The sequence below is a fragment of the Brachyistius frenatus genome, unplaced genomic scaffold, assembly GCF_029030835.1.
Source record: "Brachyistius frenatus isolate BFR_SWC_R1_liver_20210118 unplaced genomic scaffold, ASM2903083v1 Contig_322, whole genome shotgun sequence".
Classification (NCBI taxonomy): domain Eukaryota; kingdom Metazoa; phylum Chordata; class Actinopteri; family Embiotocidae; genus Brachyistius; species Brachyistius frenatus.
The window spans coordinates 159,309-183,415 of NW_027210921.1; the positions used below are offsets into that span (position 1 = coordinate 159,309).

At 43.1% G+C, this 24,107-nt stretch overlaps 1 protein-coding gene across 1 annotated transcript; it reads left to right on the forward strand.

Moving 5' to 3' along the window:
• The first annotated feature begins 1,981 nt into the window (after positions 1-1,981).
• Positions 1,982-23,219, forward strand: LOC138635682 (dynamin-3-like). Its single transcript, XM_069723277.1, has 21 exons — positions 1,982-2,283; positions 2,819-3,139; positions 4,986-5,059; positions 5,396-5,545; positions 7,061-7,264; positions 8,239-8,337; positions 8,530-8,690; positions 9,034-9,176; positions 9,329-9,464; positions 10,011-10,078; positions 10,810-10,948; positions 11,083-11,169; positions 11,322-11,392; positions 11,579-11,633; positions 13,244-13,357; positions 17,745-17,854; positions 18,465-18,579; positions 18,900-19,064; positions 19,226-19,461; positions 19,589-19,762; positions 21,447-23,219. Exons 2-21 carry the CDS (start codon positions 2,979-2,981, stop codon positions 21,487-21,489), a joined length of 2,505 nt encoding a protein of 834 aa, XP_069579378.1. The 5' UTR covers positions 1,982-2,283; positions 2,819-2,978; the 3' UTR covers positions 21,490-23,219.
• The last annotated feature ends 888 nt before the right edge of the window (positions 23,220-24,107 follow it).

A 24,107-nucleotide genomic window follows, 5' to 3' on the forward strand; every position in this document is an offset into this window, starting at 1 on the left:
TCATATGTATGAGAGGTTGAAGAAGGCAGTCGTGTGACAAAGTACCACGAGGGATAAAGTCCATGTTGGGTGGAAGTCAGTGTTCAAGTCTGTGAGAAAACAAAAGTCTATGTGGGTCTCTTTTAAGTAAGTTACTTTCATAACGTAATGCATTTAAGTTACATTTGTAACATTGTTTGCGAAAAAATGTCTTATTTTTACCCAAAGTATGTAGTTTTGGTGCCAAAAACCTGACCAAATTGCAACCATGCCATATTTTACCCAAACCATACTTTCTATAATACTCTATTTTTTTTATTAGATGTGATTTACTTTGAACATATTATGCCCATGGACCCCTGGTGGTGCAGCATGTGAGAGACATTCCTTTCTCTATGATGTGTCTGGACTGCCTGCTATCAAATGATTCTGCTCTGGATGATTTTCTGACAACAAGGCTATAGATTTGTCCTCTGCACCAAATGCAAGTGACTGCTTGTAATTCTGATATAGTAGGCCTATGCACTGTGTGGCTGTGGTGCCCCTTTAAAGATTTAACCCCCTAACAACATCTCATTAGCAGCTCTGACTCAATAAATAATTCATGTGATGACCCCTGTCCAGTTTTAAGGCCCCTGAATCATCCAGGGCCTAATTTCCATGCTGCCCGTGCTTGTAGGTGGACAGCTCAGTGTTTGAGTGACTGCCAGTCCCTGGTCTAAAAACAGGCCCACCTATATTTTTAAGCCTTCAATACTGACGTGAAGACCAGCTCTCCTGTTGCCCCAGATACCTCAGGAAACAGAATCTTTGGCAGAAGATAAAAGGAAGAGGTGTTGGATTGATGTCTCTGGATACCCCTGCCCACATGTGTCCTTTCTCTTTCAGGTACAGTGACAGATGTAGTGACTACCACATAGTACCACAGCGGTCCACTCACACAGTTTCTATGTTAGTATATCAACTCCTTAGACTGCCGTTTACTGAAAACCCTGGAAACATAAAGACCCTGGAAACATAAAGACCTCCAGACCCTCCAATTTGCATTGTTAATTATTTGTTTTCCCATTACAGTGACCTTATTGTACCTTCAGGTGTTTTCCCCCTTTCTCCTACCCAATATTTTATAAGGGCTGAGGCATATTTTGCACTTTATATGGCCTATAAATATTGACATGGGCCTAAACAGCAGAGCTGCAGTAGTTAGGTCGTTACTGCCACCTAGTGCTCACGACTGCATGATGTGACAACTAGATCCGGCTTTAGAGGTCTGACCATAATGAAAAGGGAAAATCCCGAGTAAATGATTTTACTGTTGTTTACTAATGGAGGGAGGCCCAGAGAGTTTTGCTTGTCCGGATGCATCAGGTCTCTTTTCAACCGCTCAGCAAGGAGCGCAAATTAGATCTCGCCTCAAAGAGCATTTAATGGATAGCAGACAGACTATCGTCCAGAAGAGAGAGGCACTTCTCTGGCAGGCCCGGATGCTGTCTTGGGAGAAGTTAAAACAGAATGGCAGCGTCCTTTCCACATGACCGCTTCCACAAGCCTCAGTCTGCGGCGACAATCAGGGACCGAGCATAACACTTGTGTGTCCACTTAACGCAAACCCTTCCAGGCTTTTATGTCACGCGTGGGCCGAGAATGTCAATGCCATGAAGGATGCCACACTAATATTTTTAATATGCACGAAGCAAGGCGACATAAAATGAATGCCATGTATAAAATGGTAGTGGATGAAATTTACGACAGCTGCTTTCTGCTCCTACTGCGGGGAACTGCAGGAGCGCATCCACCTCTTCTGTTGCAGCGATGCGCAGCCGTGCCGCATGACTCACGATGGCAGAAATGGCACGGATGTAAACAGGGGGCGGGTGCAGGTATGCCTAACCTGTAGCCGCTCGGCCAATGAGGCGCCGGGTTTGTCTGCCTCGACTCCGATCCCGCGCTTTTCATTGGCCCGCCGCCGCGTCTATATTTTGCAGCAGCGAGGCGCAGCTTCGCAATTACACCGCGGAAAAGAGGAGAGGGGGGGACAAAAAATGATTAATCTGTCAAAGGCGAATTTGTGCTCGGGATGAGACCGCTCTGACATCCAGCCGAGCGTAACGAAGCCCACAGCGGAACACTATTAATGCACAGGAGTTTTAGAGTAAGCCGATGCACCGCCATAGCAGGTGGTGCTTGTATAATCGTCCAGGGTCTTGTCACTTGTCTTTGCTGCCTGATCTGGCCGTCGTTTCAGCACTGGACAGCGACCGGGACCATCGGACACTGAAAACGCCGAGGGAATCCTGAGGCTGGGTAGGCTCACAGCAACACAATACCACGATCTGTCATTAGTGTTGTGGTATATGCATCCAGAGGACACTATTTTCTATTGAATAGCCCTTCACCGTGTATCTGCATGCAGCTAATGACGCTTTGTTATGCGTTTATTACGCGTGATTTTGATTCGTGGAGTGTTGAGCGCACGGGTTTGGTCCAGGTGACGATGTGGTGCCTATACGGAGCTTCCACTCACCAAATGCCCTTGAAAGTAAAGGCTATGTGTGTGTGAGTGTGTGTTTATGTCAGAGCGAAAGAAAGAGAGAGAGGTTACGGTGGTGGTGATAAGCAACTGCGCAATTGTCTGTCCCTGTCTGTTCATATCTCTGTTTTCTCCACCCCTCTCTCTCTCTCTCTCTCTCTCTCTCTCTCTCTCTCTCTCTCTCTCTCTCTCTCTCTCTCTCTCTCTCTCTCTCTCTCTCTCTCTCTCTCTTCCCTCTGTCTCCCTGTTGTCCTCTTGGTCTCCCCTCCTCTTCCTCGCTCTCTCTGTCACTCTCCTCTGCTTCCTCAGTCGGTCCGACCCTCGCTTGGCTCGGGGCAACGCGCGGCTAGATGACTTCACTACATCAACAAGCACCGCGGTAGTCCTGGACTAATATAGCAACGCCACATCTCCCCTCTCTCTCTCTCTCTCCATTCGCTGATCCCGAGTCCGTCCGTCTAAAGGCACCATGGGAAACCGTGGCATGGAGGATCTGATCCCGCTGGTCAACAAGCTGCAGGATGCCTTCAGCTCCATCGGCCAGGCCTGCAACCTGGACCTGCCGCAGATCGCAGTGGTCGGCGGGCAGAGCGCAGGAAAGAGCTCCGTGCTGGAGAACTTTGTAGGCAGGTAAAATTGACCACCAGAAATAGGATAATCCCTTTTCCTTTTAACCTTGAGGATGACATAAGAGGCCTGTGGAGCCAATCTGTCTGTGCAGAGTTCAAACCATCGCTACGAAGTCACAGCTGAAGCATCTTATGATATGAGCACCTCCAGTTATGCTCTATTTTTTTAATTTTTTTTTTTAACAAACATCACTGACCGGTGGCTACTAACAGAGGAGGGAGGCTTTATTTGGGTTACAGCAGCACCTTTGGGGATTTCAGCCCAATCAGCACCAGCTGCAGCCAAGCTCACTTGCAGTCCTAGAAATATCTATGGTGTTTCTGTTAACCATATAATGACGCTGTTTCAGTGCATTCTGTGTCATATAAAAAACAAATTGCAGAAACATATAGCAGCATGCCACCAGCTCAAAATATCATCCTACGGTACATGCAGCAGTGTCAGCTCCCACTCCTGAAAACACAAATGAATATTCATCATCTCGCCTGGCAATATTGGTCTCTCAAACAAATAAATCATGAGCAGTTGCATTTGAAACTGCAGATAAAGAGTCGAGCCATGCTGGATCCAAAAACAAGAAATACATCCATGCAGGCGCCATAATGACATTTACTGCTCCCCAGTATAGCTGCTATGCGAGAACCCCAAATCTTCTCACAGTATAATATGTTACCATTGAGATTGAGGACCTTTTAATCGATGGCTAATTATAGTTTATTTGATTTTTTTTTCTGATAATAAAGAGAAGAGATTGTCATTTATTTTCAGGATTTGCTGGAAAACTCTCCAAATTGATGACTGATAGATTTATGTGGCCAAATTAAAGGCGAATTCCACTACTCTGCCTCTAAAACCAGCTCTAGCCCTAACGTCTTATATGACTCTGGAAGGATGCCATCAGTGTTATTTGAGTTTGGAATTTGAAAATAGACTTTATATGCTCTATATGGTCTAATAAAAGATGCCATTGCATTATGGGAATTGTAAGAGCCATTGTTTTTTAAGTTTGACCCATATTAGATTAAAGTCAGGATATCTGTGCTGCATTGATTTTGGCCACTCTTTTTCAGCTCTATGAATTATACTACTAAAATCACTGGAGTACCTCTTAAACTATTAGTTTGGTCTTCACCAAATTTTGCATGCCCTTACATGTGTACAGGTCCAGATGGATGCATTGATTTAGTCCCGTTCCAGTGCTCGTTGAGAGTCGTGATGCTGAGTAATGGTCCATCTGTCCAGCACTGGCTCTGCACAGCGCTGAATGGACAAGTAATGGGCTCCTCTTTAAAAAAATTTTTTTTTTTATAACTCATCCCACTTGGGGGTCTCCTGATATGTGTTAATACGATTTCTTGGAACAGACCGTAAGCACAAGAGGCAGGCATTCAGGTGCTGCATGCATGCCACACTCACAGTGAGTCTGTGTGTGGAACCCCTGTGGAAATGTTGAAGTCATCGTTTTTAAATGAGAGAGGTCCCTGTCAGCGATGCAGCGCTTCATTTTGACCTGTTGCTTATCGGGTCAGATTGTTCTGTACTGTCAGAGTAAACGGTTGCAGCGGCAGCAGCTTAAAGCTACAGGAGTTGCTGCGTTTTTAAAATGGCCCCTTTTCCATTTGTTTTGAACTGGTTTCCAGCACATGAATGACACTGAAGGCTCTACAGTCACTGGCATGCCATTATAAAGGGTATTATTATAAGAAATTTGCCCTTCAAGACTTGAATGGCAAGAAAAACCCTCAAGATGAGGTTCTCTTTATGCTATCTATAGCCGCTCTTTGATAAATTGTTTACGCTTGCTGTACTTTGATATAATGAGTTTGGATTGGCTGTCTCTCCTCAGGGACTTTCTGCCCCGTGGATCTGGTATTGTCACCCGTAGGCCCCTGGTTCTGCAGCTTATCAGCGCTACTGCAGGTGGGTGCTCGCTCATTTCCACACCCACACATGCCAGCATGCACACATTTGTACACACTCATGTACACACACTCACATGTACACGTACACACACACACACACACACACACACACACACACACACACACACACACACACACACACACACACACACACACACACACACACACACACACACACACACACACACACACACACACACACACACACACACACACACAAATACAGCCTCCTCTTCTTTCCTTTCTAAATGCTACTGTTTTTGCCCACCCACCACCCACCCCCAGCTCATTTATTACTAATCTGCTATAATATTCCTCGTTTTCATCCGCTCAGAATGGGCTGAATTCCTCCACTGCAAAGGGAAGAAGTTCACAGATTTCGATGAGGTTCGCCAGGAGATCGAGGGAGAGACGGACCGTGTCACTGGGGCCAACAAAGGCATTTCTCCCGTCCCCATCAACCTGCGGGTATACTCCCCTCACGGTGCGAAAACAAAAACTCTGCTTTCCTCCTTTTCTCTGTCAAGTAACAGTATGCACTAACACGTTTGAATCAAAGTAGACGGTGACTAGCTGTGAGTCATCACACTCTTGCTCCTTGTATGAATAGCTGGCGTGTTTATAAAACTGGGTCATTAGGGACAAAGGTGACAGTTTTGCACATTAAAAAGTTGTTATATGAATGATAATGTTAAAACGAGGCAGTTAAACGGGTACTTTCAAGTCTCTGTGCTGATGTGGTCGAATACAGCATATTAAATAGATGCTGATGACTGTTATTGTTTGCGCTGTAAAAGTGAATGATATCCTTAATGATGAAATGAAAGGGATGTGAACTCGACTAATTAATTCCGCTTCCTGCCATCTGTGACTTTCTGTCACTATTTGCTTTGTCAGAAAGAAACTGATTATTGAAATAATGAGCCTTTTTACACATACATTTTTTGTGTGGAAATTTTCTGGTTTTAAAACTAATATCTGTGATCTACTGAGATAGATTCGTTTACCGACTATTATAAACAAAGCTGAATTCCTCCACTGCAAAGGGAAGAAGTTCACAGATTTCGATGAGGTTCGCCAGGAGATCGAGGGAGAGACGGACCAGTGACCAAGTCACTGGGGCTTGTGCATCTGCTGAGATAGATTCGTTAACTGAATATTAAAAACAAGACCTAAAATCATTTTAAAGTGACATTTTCATCCTGATTTAGTATCATAGTCGGTGTACAGAATGGTTTATACGATCACAGGAGGCCTATTGAGTCCTTCTAAATTTCCAAGTTTTGCTCTTGGTGGTTGCACCAGTTGTTTTCAGGTTCAGACGTTGACTAATATATGACGGAGGTGTCTAGTTGGAGATTTAGGCACCAACAAATTTAAATATGTTGTGCCAAACAAACTAGTTTTTAGATAAAGGCTCATTGTTATTTAATATCTATATGAGCTCTAATAGCTAACTGCTGTCGACTGGCTAACGAAACCAACTGACAGGACAAAACTAGTTATCTTGCTAATAAAAGCTGTTAAGGTTGATTACATTACATTACATTTCATTTGGACATTTGGATGTTAGCAAAGAGTTACACTGGCTAATTAATATACATTAAGCTTTAATGGTGCAACATGATAATATAGCTTATGAGGTAAAACTAGTTGGTAGTTATTAAAAACAGGGCTAACATATTTTACAAATAACAGGTGAAACCCATTGTTGGTTCCATGATCAGTGTAGACATTCAAGTTGTAGCTGTTGGCGCTAATTTGCAGATTTGTTTTATGGTACGATGATGCTACCTACATTTTTGTAATGTATGAACAAATTGAGGAATCTGGCCAAAGTTATAATTTTGTAGCATTTATTTCCTTGTCTCGCTGTCAGTGTTAAAAATACAAGGAACCACCCCTGGAAATGAATGTAAAGAAAATGGGCTAGCCATCGGTCTGAGAAATGTCAGACAGGTGTGGCCACTTCTTATACTGCCTTCCCCTGATTGTGCAGTGCTGAACCTGACTCTCATCGACCTGCCGGGGATCACTAAGGTGCCGGTCGGAGACCAGCCCGTGGACATCGAGCAACAGATCAGGGACATGATCATGCAGTTCATCACCAGAGAGAGCTGCTTGATCCTGGCCGTCACACCGGCCAACAGTGACCTGGCCAACTCTGATGCCCTGAAACTGGCGAAGGATGTGGACCCCCAGGGTAAGGCGAGGGCGTGGGGGTAAGGAGGGGATGTTGGGAGTAAAAGAGGCTGTCGTAAGGATGTACAAAGAGAAATGGAAGGAAATGAAGCAAGAGAAAAATTTACTTGTGGTATTTGGGACAATTTCAACAAGACACTGAATCTCTGTCAGATGCAGCGATGGTGCTGAGCGTCTTGACCTTGTGCCTCGACCTCTCTGAATATGGAAACAGAATTCCCCTGCAGGGATCGATCAGGTGTCACATTATTGTTAGAAACGTGGGGCAGAGAGAGAGAGAGAGAGAGAGAGAGAGAGAGGAGGAGGAAAATGGAGGATAAGGAAGGCAGGAATCAAATGACAAACGTGGAAAAAGAGAGGAAGGAATGTCTGGATGAGAGTGGTGGAAATAAAGAATCACAGACGAGCCAAGAAAAAAAATGGAAGGGATAATTAGGAAGGGTAAGAAAGGAGAAAGGAATCAGCCTAATTTAATGGCCAAGAGTTTGACTTTCAGACACGGGGAGGCAGACACAGGAGAGAAAGAGAAGGTGAATTAGTGAGGAAGAGGAGAGGAACTTGGACACAGTAACCTTATGGGAGGGATGAATAATATCAGACAAGGAGAGTGAGGGGCAGGAAGGGAAGAGGAAGAGACGGCCAATGCATTTTAATAGCAGGAACGAAGAAGAAAGAAGTAGGGTAAGAGGAAAGTAATAAAGGAAAAGCCCTCATGAACCCCAACATAGACCATTATATATAAATAATAAATATTTAATATATTATAACATGGAGTTGATGTGTTACAGTCCGTGGAAGTGTTTTCTCCAAATGCTCAGTATGAGGATTGTGTAATTTTGTTATAAAATGCAGAAAATATTCACATTAAAGAAAGCAGTGCCCGTTCGTTTTTGAGGTTTAATGCTGTCAAAGTAGTTCCTACAAAATTCCCACTACATCCCTCCTCACTCTGTGACTTCTCGATGCCCTTTTTAGGTCTGAGGACGATCGGCGTGATCACCAAACTAGATTTGATGGATGAGGGCACAGACGCCCGCGAAGTGCTGGAGAACAAGCTGCTGCCACTTCGAAGAGGTTGGTGTTTGATTTCTCTTACACCCTTTCATTTTCAAATGTTCTCCCCGTGTTCTGGCTTGCACAACATCCAATAACTCTGCCCTCGTTTCTTTCACCTCCATTCCCCGATTTATTTTGTTGGGGCTACGTTTGTCTCCCAGGACTGTGACTCATTATTTCTCTCGATTTGTATCCGTGTGTATTTTCCAGGGTACATCGGAGTGGTGAATCGCAGTCAGAAGGACATCGATGGCAAGAAGGACATCAAGGCAGCTTTAGAGGCGGAGAGGAAGTTCTTTCTGTCCCACTCCGGTTACAGGCACATGGCGGAAAAAATGGGCACGCCGCGCCTGCAGAGAGTGCTCAACCAGGTGATCACATATTTACCCCCAGTGCTTTCCCACAGTGCACTTTACATGATTAATAAGAAGGCGGCCTACTTTTCTTTTTTCGCGTCCATTGTATGGCACATCAGTGTGGGTGATATAAAACAGTCAGGAGGTGGAAAACGCTCTCACTCTTTCCAGTTCAGCTACTAATAATTCATACTTTCACTCGTTCCACGTTCTCTCTGCGTTGTTTTTATGAGTGTTTGATTACAGTGAAAGACACAGTCTTGATCTGGGCAGCCGAAATGCCAATGATGTCTTTTCTAATGCCTCTCTGTGGTTTTTGATTCCTTTCGTTTGGCTGTTTTTTTTGGTGTCTCCGTAGCAACTGACTAACCACATCCGGGACACACTGCCAGCTTTCCGCAGCAAGCTGCAGTCCCAGCTGTTGGCTTTGGACAAGGAGGCAGAGGAATACCGGGGATACCGACCTGATGACCCGTCTCGTAAAACCAAGCAGCTGCTGCAGTCAGTGCCCCCTTTTTAACTCCCAGCAAAAACATCTACATGACAATTTGTTGACAGAAAACATGTGCTGCAGAATTTCTTTCTTATCAGCTTATATTTTAGAATCATTGTTGGGGTGTTTTATTTGTTAATTATTTTTGTGTGTGTTTCAGGATGGTGCAGCAGTTCTCGGTGGACTTTGAGAAGAGGATCGAAGGGTCAGGGGATCAGGTGGACACGGTGGAGTTGTCTGGTGGAGCCAAAATCAACCGCATCTTCCACGAGCGTTTCCCCTTTGAACTGGTCAAGGTGAAATAGCTGCCCATAAAATAAGATGGCAGTGCCGAAAAACAATCTGCGGGGTGCAGTTATGTGACCTGTTATATAAAAACAACTTGTTCTGTTTTTAAAATCAGGTGTCATTTTCTTGATGTTAGTGCAGTCATATCACACATGTAGGCAGGATTTTAAAGAAACTGCCTTCATGAAAACTGTGACCATTTACAAAATGTAAAATCTCTGAAAGAACGTCAACAATGTTCTTTTTCACATTTCATTTATACAATTGTATTTTTAAGTTTCCTTAACAAATACATTTGGGAAGGATGAATATAAAACCAAACGGCACTTTTTTCAGCCTGTTTCTTTCTTTTTTTTTTATTGTATCCTGTTCCTTCTCAACTACTAATACACACTATAATTGCCTTTCATATTCACTCTATTGTGATTTTCTTTGGAATAATTCTTAACCTTTTAGTGGGAAACGTTTTCACTCGTCATACTGTATTTTATATTAAACATTATTTTAACTCTATTTTTGAAGTTTTCTGTATCTCTTCTCTGTGTTTGCTGCAGATGGAGTGTGATGAGAAGGAGATGCGCCGTGAGATCAGTTATGCCATCAAGAACATCCACGGTATCAGGTAGGAGCTCGTGGACCAGGCTTAAATATGTTACATTTTTGTTCCCACAATCCCTTGCAGAGTGCCTCAGCCACTTTTCCCTCTTGCTAAAGGTATCGCATGTCCCAGCAAAAGCACAATTCCCTCACATTTGTGAGACAAACTTCTCAGTGGTGATACAACTCTCTACTTCCTGCCTCTTCGCATTATAAATGAATAAATATGTTGCAGCCTGTGACCAGAAGAAATATGAATATTGGTATGGGGAATATCATACAGTCAGGAAAACAAAATCGAAATATAGATTTTTGAATTTGGTCTGCTGAAAATATAATGTTTGGATGAGAATTTATGAACCAGGGTGGAGCACTTCCTTTTTCTTTCTTTTATTACTGTGTGTTTCTATATTCATGCAGCAGCGGTTACCCACCGCAACCAAACAAATTGCCACCCAAGCGTGAGGGAATCTGACATTTAAGGAAACAGCACTTTTTTTTTTGGCCTGAATTCCTTCCAAAAACAAAAGCAGGTCCACAAGGACTGTTTTGATCAGACGAGTAGAAGTTTTGGTAATGACCCCCTTTATTGCTGCGACCACATATAAAAACCTTTGGTGGAACCAAAACACAAATCGAATTAAGGGGTTATATGTGGAACTAAAACCAGGACAGCAAAGTGTCAATCTAATTTGACTAAATATTGAGGAAAACTCTTCTCAACACCTGTTTTCTTGTCTTCTTCGTGGGTTTCAGGACTGGACTTTTCACCCCAGACATGGCGTTCGAGGCGATTGTGAAGAAGCAGGTCATAAAGCTGAAGGAGCCTTGTGTCAAGTGTGTGGACATGGTCATCCAGGAGCTGATCAACACCGTGCGTCAGTGCTCCAACAAGGTAACTCCTCTACAGCTGCCATAACAACGACTTGACGTTTCCAGTTGAAAAAATGTGTGTAAAAATCTCAGCTTTTCATTTGGTTATTCATTTATTTTGTGGACAGAGTGATAAACTGTGCGATGTGTTTTCAGCTGGAGTGCTTCCCCAGGCTGCGTGAGGAAACAGAGAGAATTGTGACTACTCACATCCGAGACAGAGAGAGTCGGGCCAAGGACCAGGTAACACTTGTCGATTCGCAACTGTAGACGCCCAAATCTGTTGAGAAGGGAAGTTCAATACTCATATAGGCAACTTCGGCCGCCATTTTTTCTTCATATGTAGAGATTAACGTTCATATTTTCTCATTGTAAATTGTCCTTTTTTTTTTTAGGTCCTGCTGTTGATTGACATCCAGCTCTCTTACATCAACACCAACCACGAGGACTTCATTGGCTTTGCTAAGTAAAGACTCAATCTCTTCGCTTCTCTCCACCACAACACATTCTTTATAACTGAACGTGACAGGCTTGTAAAAAACAAACGTTTGAGAAACTCATCTTTCACCCTCGTCACGTTTGTCTCCTTCTCTGTCCTCGACGCTCACCTCTCTCTCTCTCTCTCTCCTGCCTTGTCGTTTGTCCGCCGCAGCGCGCAGCAGAGAAGCAGTCAGACTAATAAGAGCCAGAGTTCAGCGGTAAATCAGGTGAGCATTTGTCACATCGCCTCGTGTGTTACGTACAAACAGTGGCGCACAAGGTCACGGCAGCGCTGCACACCCACACGGGCGGCAAGATGGCTGCCACAGAGCGAGTTACAGACAGCTGAAATGAAAGGGATGCAAAAGTGCTCTCTTTCATTGGGATAATTCTTTTGCACTGCCCAAAATTTCTGTTACCGTATGTGCATTTTACCCTCACGTTTATTTCGATTTTATTACAGTTAATTTCTCTATAAGTCATGCATGCTGTATTGTGTTTTAATTGGGCACCTGTTGTGAACGGTTTTTTTTTATATTCTTTGGTTTTAGCTCAGGAAAAAAGAATCCCATTGGGTTCTATTATTTCTTGCCGCCATCATCACTGGTGTTGTTGTTGTTGAGACATTTCCCTTTGTTTGAACCCCTCCTGTGTCATCAAGGTGCCACTTTGCATTTCATCCCCCCATCCCTTAGTGAGAATCTCAGCTGCCCTCTTATGGGTGTGTGTTGGTGAGTATCGCTCATTGTGGGTTATGGTTTTTGCAATGTCGTTTGTGCCTGCAGTAACACCTCTGCCCATTGTGTGGTGCTTTCCAGCACTGCTGCATTTTCAAATACGAAAACTGTCATTTTTCTCATTTCCCACTCTCGACAGGTTAAAAATGCTAACTGGCTGTGTAGGCTACTGTTGGGTAGAGGCTTTGTTTTTCTTTAAGACGAGTCGCACTAGAAAAGCTGCCATGTTTTTTTAGTGCCACAGGGTGTCTTAAAAACCGAACACATTCCTTCCTGTTGCAGGCCTCCTCTCCTCCCGCATCAGGCCTGATTGTAAGAGTTTACTCTCTAACTGTTTACTTCTAACACCGCCTCCACCCACCAAGGCCCGCAGACTATAAGGGGTTCCCAGCTAGTCACATAAGATTGAAAATTTTCTTTGGTTTGGCAGTTAAACACAAATATCACCTCTAAGATGAAAAAGTGTGAAGAAAACCCAATTTATTTTAACATCCTGTCATGGCTTCAGCTACAAAAGCTCTCTCTTTTGTGCCTGTGACAAAAAGGCTTTGTAATGATTTGGGTAACCTCCTTAGTGAGTCTTAGGCGGGGCAAGGCTGACAGTAATCTAACCTAATAATCACCTGGCACTACGCCCACAGGCTTGTTTATGTAGGGCTTGTAGGGTTAATACACCTCTAACACAGAAAGACACACACACACACAGGCGTGCTTTATTGTGTGCTTTATTGTGTGCTTGAAACACAGCGGTCACTTAACCGGCTAACACGCCCCCTCTGCTTGTGGCATTGTGAGCACAGTTCTTGAATGCGACTGCACTGACACAGTCACATGCTGTAGGCTCAGAGTGAGTCACAGAGACACACCTAACCTGACCTTCACACACATCTCATCGCCATTCATGCCTTGATGATTTGCACAGATTTACTGTGTCTGGACTACTGTTAACCGTGTTGTATGGATTTGTTGTTTGTGACACGAATGAGTCGTTTATTATAACAATCTTTACAGATAAAGAGCTCCTGTCCTTCTCTTTTTGTATATATAATTGACTGTTTTGGGCATATGTTTCTGACTTTTTGATGTTACCTTCCCTGCAGGTCATCCGCAAAGGCTGGCTCACCATCAACAACATCAGTATCATGAAGGGAGGAGCCAAGGAGTACTGGTTTGTGTTGACTGCCGAGAGCCTTTCCTGGTTCAAGGATGACGAGGTGAGCCACTGGTTTTTGAGATTTGCTAGTGGATCAGCGTGCATTGTGAGGGGTCGCTCAGAGATAGAATTATTTCTTGACTTTCAGCCTCTTTTATCTCATTGTTTTGACTTTATGGCCTGCGTTTTTCCATTTTCACCCAGTGTCGATGGTCTCATCGTATTTGTTTGGGCCACTGAAGGCAGCTTGTTTTAGCAGAAAGAAAAAAGCCCTGAAAACCCACTGTACACCGTGGCCCAATCCCAATCTGCACACTCACAGACTCACAAACTTTGAAGGCACGTTCCGAGTAAGTCTGCGGAGCCTTTGGGCTGTCTCAATATCAAATCCTTAAGTCCATGAGGTGCACTTGTGCAGACTCTCTGACCCATTTATGCGCCCTACCGGCACACTTTCCTGAGGGACCTTACCATAATTCAGGGCAGAATTGTTGTCCTGCACTCGACAAATTGTAAACAAATCAAGCATCGTGGTGTTCGACTTAGAAGTCGTGACACCACCTGGCTACCCGTTGCTTTGGTTATTTATTGCACGTTTGCAAAGTTGTTTGTGTTTAGGGTTTAGTGGTTAGGCCTTAGGGTGCAGATTGGGATCGGGTCAATCTGCCTGATAACAGACAAAGTCGGTGACTTTAGCAGCAGCCAAGGTGTTAGATGATTTGTTCGATATTTACAAGGTTTGTGTCGTGTCCCCTTTTATCATTTTCTGTGTACTGCGGGTTATTTCATATTTGAGATCTTGAAGTTCAGACTAAGTAGTTTTATGTTTTGTCTAAAATTCCTAAAGGGATTAAATTAGAGGGCAAAAAAATGAGAAAGCCTTTTGCTCACTAGCTCATAATATAAAGATATATTAAAAAGAAATTGTGCAGTCTCAATCCATCTTTATACACAAGCGGTGGATGAATGACTCTGATCACTTGGATGGTTTTTTTTAAGCAGAATTTTATTATTTTTACTCCAATTATCCTCCATGACATAAAAGACAGACCAACAACAGAATACCGGTTTTGTAGTTGAGCGCACCATTTGTGCCAATGAGCCGGCGCCATCAGGATGCAGCATTTGGTGTCGTCCTGCTGGCATATTTTGGCAGGCTGATGTCTGTCTGCCTGTCTGTGCCTGCTGTACAGGTTTGAGGAGATTCTGCACAGCAAGTGGAGATAGGCAGACACACTGCAACTCCTCTGGCCAGTTGGTGCTGTCGCTGATTGGCTGCTTTGTTTATTGGCCCTTGTGCAGTCTTTTGTGGTACAGTTCCAGGAGAGATACACAAAGTGGAGTATTAGAGACAACAGCATTCCCTGCAGCCTTGATCATCAAACAGATTTTTAGATGTGGTTCCAATGTTAGTGTGTGTCACCTTATCTTGCTATTTTTGAGCATTTGGATATGTTGCTCATATGATCACATATGTGGCCATGGTTCTGTCTTTCACTCGATCTGTTCATTCATCTACTCTTTTATCTCGTAGATTTCTCTATTCTCTCTCTTTCTTCCCTCACCACCTTCTTCCACTGGGAGTTCAGGCATTCACTTTTGTAAATCTGGAACAGTCCCAAACCCAACCAAACGTTCACTCACAGGCACATAAAATATATGAAAGCTCACACACTGGGTCCCGGCTGCGGCAGCCCACGGGGCTACGCAGCCCTGTGGGTCCGCACGGTGTCATTTGAGACGTTAGTGCGGTAATGTAGGAAATTATAGACTTTATAGACTGTAGGCCTTGCCTCACATATTTCTGTTTTACACTCCGTGAACTTTCTATAGTCGCATGCACGTGCATGCATTCGCTCGCCCTCTTCCCTCTCTCTTAATGTGGCTGGCAGTCACTTTTGGAGCTGCTCACATTCTTGGCAGGAAAATCATAACTTTTTAATCCTAATATCAGCCGCCAGTGTTTTGGTGGAGTGAAACCCCTTTATTAAATATCAATAACCCCCCTCCATCATAACTACTAATCACTTCATTACACAGGGTCTCTATTTTGGTCCTTTATATGTGTAATATTCCATAAAAGAAAGTAGCACGTCCACGCTGTGACTTCACACTTTTGCCACAAAACAACAGATCACAGCACAAGAAAACGATTTAACTGACTTGTCAAATGTAAAACATCATTGCATATATTTTCCAAGCACTAGGGCTTTTGCTGATTTATTTATTTCACCTTCTGCTTTTTCTACCAGCTTTTAGCAGCTATTTGAGCATTCTACATCAGTGTCCTCTGCCTTCCCGCCCTCCACTTCCACTCTGACCACCCACAGAAATAACTTCACTGGAGGTGTCTGACTGTATTTTCAAACTCCACTTGATTGATTGGCCCTTCGTTCCTTTCGGCCTGTGTTTGATGCTTGGCAGCCACATTCGCTCCTCCCCCCCTCCTCTCTTCCAGCAGACCACATCTTCATCAGAGCACCAGGCTCGCAGCCTGCACACTCACTCATTCATGCTATAAATTATGTGAGCTCGCTACTTTGTGAGTTAGAGCTTTACATTTTTTTTATCATTCGGCCTCAAAGCTGAGATTCGTACACCCAGGTTTTCACAGCAAATCTGCAGTTAGTGTTCAGAATTGGTGACACACATTTTATTTGAAAAAAAAAAAAAAAAAAAAAAGAAGTGAAAAGGAAGTGGTGAGTGTTAGAGTGCACAAATACAGATGGATACAGGTCAAATACAGATTATAAATAGATAAAACGAGTGAGGAAGAAGCAACGGATGCAGAAAAAAAGACAAAAACACAAATATGGAGACCTGAAATGGCAATAGAGAGACAGAGAGAGAGACACAGAAGGACAGACTGACAGAAGAGGGTCCATGCCCAGTCTAACCAATGTGCAGACTACTGTACACCAGTATGACAATGAACAGGTAGTCTGAACACTGGGTGGACGGAGCCGGAGTGAAGAGCCAGGCCTTGTGTGCTGTTCTCTGCCATTCCAGATGCTCGTGGCTGTGTCGTCTGTGCCCTCCCTTTCGCCCCTCTCCATTATGGCAGCAAGGATCCCGAAAAAAGAGCCCCTTTCTTGAAAAAAAAAAAAAAGTGTGATTCGCCTCATCCGCGCTCTCCCCTTTTTTTTTTCTTTTTTTTTGCTGCACATCTCTTGGCGTGTTTGTTTGTTTTGGTGGGCGGTTTTTGATCTCCAGGTCTCCCTCGCGGTCCGTTTCTGGTCACGCCGGCCATGAAGAGTATCCAGCCTTGACGTGGCATATTCGCTCAGACGACCCGGACAGACTGGCTGCTCTTGAAGGAGGGGATATTACAAAAAAGAGGGAAAGAGAGAGAAGGAGAGAGGGGGGGGGGTGAGAAAGGGAGAGGAATAGAGAGGAAGAGGGAGGGGTCCCGTGTGACCATATATGGGCTGTGGTGACCCCTTGGGATATCCACCGCAGAAGTGTCTGCAGAGTTTTCTTGTCTTCTCCTCTTCTTCTCCTCCTCCATCTCCTTTACGTCGTTACCTGCGACCATCTCGCACCACTTTCCAGACCGTCACACCAGATGTGGACTTTTTTCCTTCCTGCAAATCTTTAGCAAATCCACCTCAGTGTTCCTTCTTCTCGGTCTCTCCTCCTCCTCCTCCTCCTCCTCCTCCTCCTCCTCCTCCTCCTCCTCAGCCCGCCGTCTCTTTAACTTCTCCCCTCCTTCCCTGCTTCTCTGTGTGCTGCTAAGCACTACCAGATGTTGAGTTTTAACGCCAGGCTGTCATTTAATCTCTCTCGCTCTCTCTCCCTCCTCCAAAAAAAAAAAAAAAAAAAAAAAAAAAAAAATCAGGCAGGAAGTGGGCCCCTCTGGAATGGAAAGAAAAAATATTGAAAAAATATTGAGGGGGAGGGATAAAAGAAAAAAAAAACCACGTAGAGGGTTTAGAAAGATGGAGGCTGGGATGAAGTTTAAAATGTTGGGGTTTCTCGATGTGTCACAATCTGTCGGAGCCTTTTGCCTCCGTCACATCAACACTGCGTGTTATCTGGACCTCCAGTCCTTTTACATATCGGCATTTTCCCCGTCTTTGCCGCGACCTCGGCCTTCAGCTACCAGCTCTGCCCCGGCAAAACGCACCATGAAGAACGACTGCGTCTTGACCCGCGGTGTAATGACTTCCACATGTGCTCTCCTTCTCCCTTTTTCTTTCTCTGTTTCTGCTTCCCCCTTCTCCACCCCCTTCTCCACCCCCTCCTCCTCCTCACCTCCCACCCTCATTTCTCCCCCATTCCTCCTCCCTCCCGTCACCTCTTTCTGCTCCCCCCTTTCCTCTCTCTCCCACTTTGAAAACCTGATTTCACCCTTCTCCTACCAACATCATATTGGCATGACAAATTAGAAAAATAACACCGGGAGTTAACAATAGAAGTGATTGTGATTCATACCTTCCTGCTTTCAGGAGAAAGAGAAGAAGTACATGCTGCCCCTGGACAACCTGAAGGTCCGCGATGTGGAGAAGAGCTTCATGTCCAGCAAGCACATTTTCTGCATCTTCAACACGGAGTCCAGGTCTGCTGCAAGGCCCCTCAGATTTCAATCTTTTGTAATAGCTCGATATGCAAAACCCATCAAACAAGCCAAGACTTTGGAGAGCAGTCACATGCCGTCGATGCAGGCCCGAGCGCCGCTGCAGAGGCTTGAAATATGTTTCGGATTATGTGTCATGTACAGTATGTGTGCATGAGTACAGGCCGAGACAAACTGGGAGTATTTCTAGTAGAGCTACAGCTCAGTTTATGAGGTTTGTCTGCTAACAAAATGCATCTTACAAGTACAAAATAATTTTTAAATACCAGAAGTTTTACAGCGAATTATTACAGGAAATCATCGTAAAAACTGAATTAGAGATTAAAGTGGGTTGATGATGATTAAATAAGGAAAACAAAACCAGAATTTCTCCACAGGAGATCTCTTTCCTCTCTGGATGTCTTTATCTCTTTGCTTGAACACATTCTGCAACAATAATAGATCGTTGTCTACATGTTGTTAAATACTTACTCATCATTCAGAAATGCATTTGACAAAATACACCCCTTCACTCTTTTATCAGACAGTTGTGCGTATTATTATCTCTGTGGTGTTCTGACTCACGCGTTCTCTCCTGTGTTGTGGTGTTTAGGAATGTGTATAAGGACAATCGCACCCTGGAGTTGGCCTGCGACACTCAGGATGACGTGGACAGCTGGAAATCCTCCCTCCTTCGTGCCGGGGTCTATCCTGAGAAGACCATTACGGTATGCAAACCATTCATCCTCTGTTCAGTCATTTAGTGCCTTGTTCTGTCTCATCCCAACATCATCACCTTGTTCTCAACTGTTTACGACATTTGATTTTAAACTTTTACCACTGCTTAGTTTTAAACTTGAGGGAAATTTACATATATTTTATAAGGGAAAAATAACATGGAAGAAATTTCTGCTTTTACCTCATAAAAACATTTAAAGAATCTGCTATTAAAATGTCACTTCTACTGTATGCAAACAATATTTCTGCATGGCTTTTTGCACATGTATGCACATTCTTTCACAGAGTCTCTTTTCCTTTTCCTCTACAGGTTGAGAGCGAGACCACCACCACTTCAGATAACTTCTCCATGGACCCTCAGCTGGAGCGTAAAGTGGAGACCATCCGTAACCTGGTGGACTCGTACATGGCTATAGTCAACAAGTGCATCCGGGACCTCATGCCCAAGGCCATCATGCATCTGATGATCAACAATGTAAGAAGAAATACACATAAATGTTCATTTAAATGGGCTATGAAGACTTTTCTTTTGCTTTAATGTTAATAATCATATTTATATAATAATACCTACAATGGACAGGACCTGTACTTTTTCCTTAATTTTCACCACCCTCCTCTACCTTTTGCTGCCACCAGGTGAAGGACTTCATCAATGCAGAGCTGCTGGCCTGCCTGTACTCTGCAAGCGACCAGAACTCCCTGATGGATGAGTCCCAGGAGCAGGCCCAGAGAAGGGACGAGGTGCTGAGGACCCACCAGGCCCTGAAGGAGGCGCTGGCCATCATCGGCGATATCTCCACCTCCACCATCACCGTGCCGCTGCCTCCACCTGTCGACAACTCCTGGGTGGAAGGAACCAGTGGCAGTCGCAGGTAAAGAAAAATAAAACAGTTACAGACATGCAGACTGTGCTTTCAAATCGTGGCAATAAGATCATGTTTAGCTGTGTCGTCTCTTCCCTAAACATTATTCTGTTACCACATCCTTTCTTCTCCCCAGGTCTCCTCCCACCAGCCCCACTGCCCCCAGGAGGATGTCTTCAGGCCAGCGTCCGGGTCCCCGAGGGGCCCCGCCACCACCAAACCGCCCGGGACCCCTGGGGCCCTTCAATAACAGTGCTGACAGCCCTCAGGCTCCCAGCCGCCCCAACAGGGCCCCTCCTAGCATCCCCAGGTGAGCGCAGTTGTCCCCTCCACTGCTTTTTTGATGCTTGTTCCAAGTTGTCATTGGATTTAAATATTACTTTTTTTTTTATTAAAATGTGGAAGCAACTAGAAATGAAAGAAAACTTTGATGCACAAAGTCAATATTTTAGTCTCTTTTGCATTTTTCTCCTAAGTATGTATATTTTTTTGATATATATAATTGAAAATATCATTATTATTGGAAAACTAAAGAACAAAGGGTTTTGCTGACTTTACAAACCACTCAGCTCCTTCAGATTAGAATTAAATCTCAGCTGTTCTCGACAAATGCTCGTTATCTGCCATTAGATCAACAGTGAATACTTGTTCAACCATAACATGAAATCTACCCTACTGTGGCTTCTGCAGTAAGTCACCAAACAACAGTTAAGCAAGAGAGCTGCTGTAGATGCTATCTAATATTAGCACTGTGAGTCCTGTGGGTTACAGAGTATACTAACCTTTGCAAATATGTCACTGTAAATTAGAAGTGAGTGACATGGCCTTAAAATTATATTCAGGGTATTTCTGTGAAAATTATTTTCTTGACAATACGACAAAATACCCTCCAAAAAAACATTATTACGTTCAAGAACATACAGTTGCAACATAATCAGTGTTATATTTCCACATCTCAGTTTAAATGTAGCAGTTTACCTTCAAAAATTCAGTAAGAAGTAAAATATTACTGTGGTTTGCTTTACATTTGATCTTTTACTACTAAACCACTCTCACACTATTTTAGTCGCTCCTCCATGTGTATTCAGATTCATGTTCAGATTACTTCATTGTCCATTAGATTTGCATAAAATGAAGATTTCTTTGGCACTGGCATACAAAACAACTCACACCATACACTACAGCGCACAACAATACATAACAACTACAACAACACACTATGCAACACAACACAGCAGTTGTGTATCTTAAAAAGTGACCAAGTTATAAAAGTGATGGGTGGATTGTATGACTTAACATATTTACATTGAAATAGGTGATCCGCAACCACATTCAGCAATGCTTGTTTTTGCTGTGCGATATGGCCTTAAAATAACATATTTTGTATATCATACCACGAGTTATGTGTGCAATTTATGGTCATTTTTGTTGCATAATGAGTCAATGAGTGGGAATAATGCCATCAGTACAATATTGATTTTATTTTTATTATATGAAAGATCATAATGATGTTTTTGTGAACAATACAATATACCACATTGATACTGCAACTATTGGAGTAAAAATTTAACAAATTGTGTTTTTTGGAGTTATGTACAAGACCTTCTGACAGAGCAAGGCTACGTGTTTTTTCCTTTCCAGCCTTTGTGCTAAGCTAAGCTGCTAGTGGTAGCTTAATATTTAGTTAGCAGACGTGAAAGAAGTATCAATCCACTCATCCAACTTTTGCCAAGAAAGCGCATCAGAGTATTTTCCAAACATATCTACATTCCTCAGTTTTGAGGCTTATTTTTTAGGTTGGCTTTGAGACGTCAAGGAAGTTTGTACCATTTGTATGTGAGAAAGATGTTTAGCACCGTATAATGTGAAAATATTGTATCTAAGCAATACATTTCTATTCCTTTTTCTGTGTCTTATAAAAGACATCTTTTAAACACGGAATATTAATCTCTCCTCTCCTCTGCTCTCCTCATTATTTGTCTTTTCTCTTTTAGTCGGCGGCCACCTCCATCACCTACAAGACAAGGCCCACCCTAATCATCTAATGAGGTCCTTTACACACCCTTATCTCCCCTCATCCACGCCATCCCTCCTCTCTTAGACATGGCTCTCTGCTGTCCTGGTCTCTCCTCTTAGTGCAAACACTGAAGTCTTTGACCCCCTTTTGACCCTCGATTCCCTGCCAGGTGACGATGTCCATATATCTATGTACAGTATGGTACTTGTCTTGTGGTGTATGTGTATGTGCGCTTATTGCTCAGCCTGTGGTCCAGGTTTGCTTCGCAGGTCCACCACCCAGTATCAGTCCCTGGAACCTCTTTTACCCCCCTCCCCCCCCCCCGCCGCCGCCTCCTCCACCCACCACCACCACCACCACCACCACCACCACCTACACCTCCACTGAGTCAGCCACCACCACCACCCCCACTTGCTGCTTCTACATGGAAAAACGCTCAGCAGTCGTACTGCCCTTCTCATTCCAAAATGCAGCATGGCACATAAGCTGCTTTTATTGCATGGGAGTGTGTGTTTGTAGAGTGTGCGTGCGTGTGTTTTGTGTGTATGTATACGGGGGAGGGATTAATTTGCCTATATGTAGGCCGAGTTTGATTTAGTATTGTATTAATTTATTGTATAATGGCCCCTCCCTAAGTGTTAATTATCAGCTTGATGTTCTCTTAGGAACAGAAGTTGTATCTTAGTATATGTGCGCGAATAGGCGTTTTTTTTTTTTGTGTGTGCGAATAATTCTGTGTATGTGTGCGGGTGTGCGAGGACACGTGTGCATGTGTTGTCTGTCTGCACGTTTGTTGGCGTTTCAGTTCTATTTGTTTTCATGGTCCCAGCTGTTAATGATGAATCATAAAGCCCCCTCGGCGGGGTCAATTTAATGTTGGACTTTTGTGAGTTGTTCCTGTGTTGTAGTAGCAGCCATACACACATAGCAAGGCTGAGGAGCACCTTCACTATTCTCTATATGGAAAACAGCCTCAATAAATGCATTTAACCTTGTCATAGGTGTCTACCTGTGCTGTATCAATGGTCAAACTGTGACCCTCGCATCCTTGAGCTCCGACTCAGACGCTGGCTGGAAAAGAAAAAGAAAAAGGAAAGAAAACTTGCTGTTTAATGTGGCAAAAACCACAAGTTCCTCCATTAATGAACAAATAACATGCTTTTACATGTTTCCATTTAGCCTTTTTCTCAGGTTTGAAACATGCAATTCCATGCATATCACGAACAAGCGCTCCTCTTTTCTTCCTTTTCCTTCCAGCCTCCTCTTCACTTGCAAAACTCAGAAACCGCTCAGTCAGCGTTTGCATCAGAGCTTAAGGTTGTTTTGTCAATGTTCATGTGCTTCTCTGTCAGTTTGTTATTGTGTATGTGGGCCTAAACTGTGTTCTGATGTATATAGGTAATGATAAGGAGATACTGTACCTGTGGACTATAAAGACCTCATCAAGGCTCCTAGCGCTTTAATCGTTCTCTATGTCTCTATTCACTAAATGCTCTCTTCTCTCTAATTTAGACTGCCTTACCGGCATGAATTACAATTCTGTATTGCCAAAGCTAAATGTAGAAGGAGAATTGTCAGGGTTTAAAAAAGAAAAAGAAAAGAGAATCTGCTGAAGAACAACAACAAAACGGTTCCAGTTGTAGTGAGATTGTTTTAGCAGAGGGCATAATGTTAAATTGGGAAAATGCATCAGTTGTTATTTTCTGTGTCTCTGTATCGCTCCTCAATAAACTTCTTCCTCATAATGTGACACTTTGTCAGTAGAGTCTTCATTGCTTATGTCACTGGGTTTTGGGGATGTTTTTTTATGTTATGCAGGCCAGAATAGGAAAGTAAAGTGTTATTACTACCACGTTCAAATAAAATGACACACTTCATATTAAATCAAAAGACTTTGAAACGTTTTTTCTGCTTTTCTTTCTGTGGCTGTCTCTTTGAGCTAGAAAATGACACTAACATATAATTTGTATTGTTTTCAGTGATAACTTTGTATGCTTATGTTTCCATAACAACAAAACTGAAGAGAAGAGGTTCAGCTTTAGAAAGAATACATGACTATAAAACAGAACAAAAATAAATTTTGTCTCAAAGAATTTTATGTCTTATTTGTATTCACATTCTTGATAGCCTTGAGGTATTTTAGTTGGATGTAAACTTATCATCCAATCCAACATGTAACCTTGTATTTATTGAAAAGCGGTTGTATTTTTCCCTCTAATATCTGCATTTATAATAAAACATTGTCAAAATAGAAATTAATATATGAAATGGTGCTGTAGTTTCAAGTGACCATGCCCCTTATAACATGAAATATTGAAAGAATAAACAATATTTTGATGTTACAACTTGTAGAATTCCATCCTTTAATACAAAAACGCAGAAGGCCTTTGTCTAATCTTGTATGTTGGACCAGAGTTCTTGTCTGATGGTGAAGGCCTGAATGCATTCAGAAAATAACTGGTGTACAGTAGTATTCATTTGATTGGATTTTTTTTTGTTTTTTTACACATTCTGCCCACCATAATGTAGAAAAATGTCTTCATATTTAGCTATATACAGATTGCATTGCTTTATGGAGATGCATGTATGGTGTGCTACTGCATATGCTCTTGTAAAAAGAGGTCAAAATGACTAGATA

Bases quoted from the DNA above. Each gene is read 5' to 3' on its own strand.
- LOC138635682 (XM_069723277.1), top strand. From the start codon at position 2,979: ATGGGAAACCGTGGCATGGAGGATCTGATCCCGCTGGTCAACAAGCTG. The intron at 3,140-4,985 runs GTAAAATTGACC...GTCTCTCCTCAG, and splicing joins CTGGAGAACTTTGTAGGCAG to GGACTTTCTGCCCCGTGGAT. The intron at 11,393-11,578 runs GTAAAGACTCAA...TGTCCGCCGCAG, and splicing joins GACTTCATTGGCTTTGCTAA to CGCGCAGCAGAGAAGCAGTC.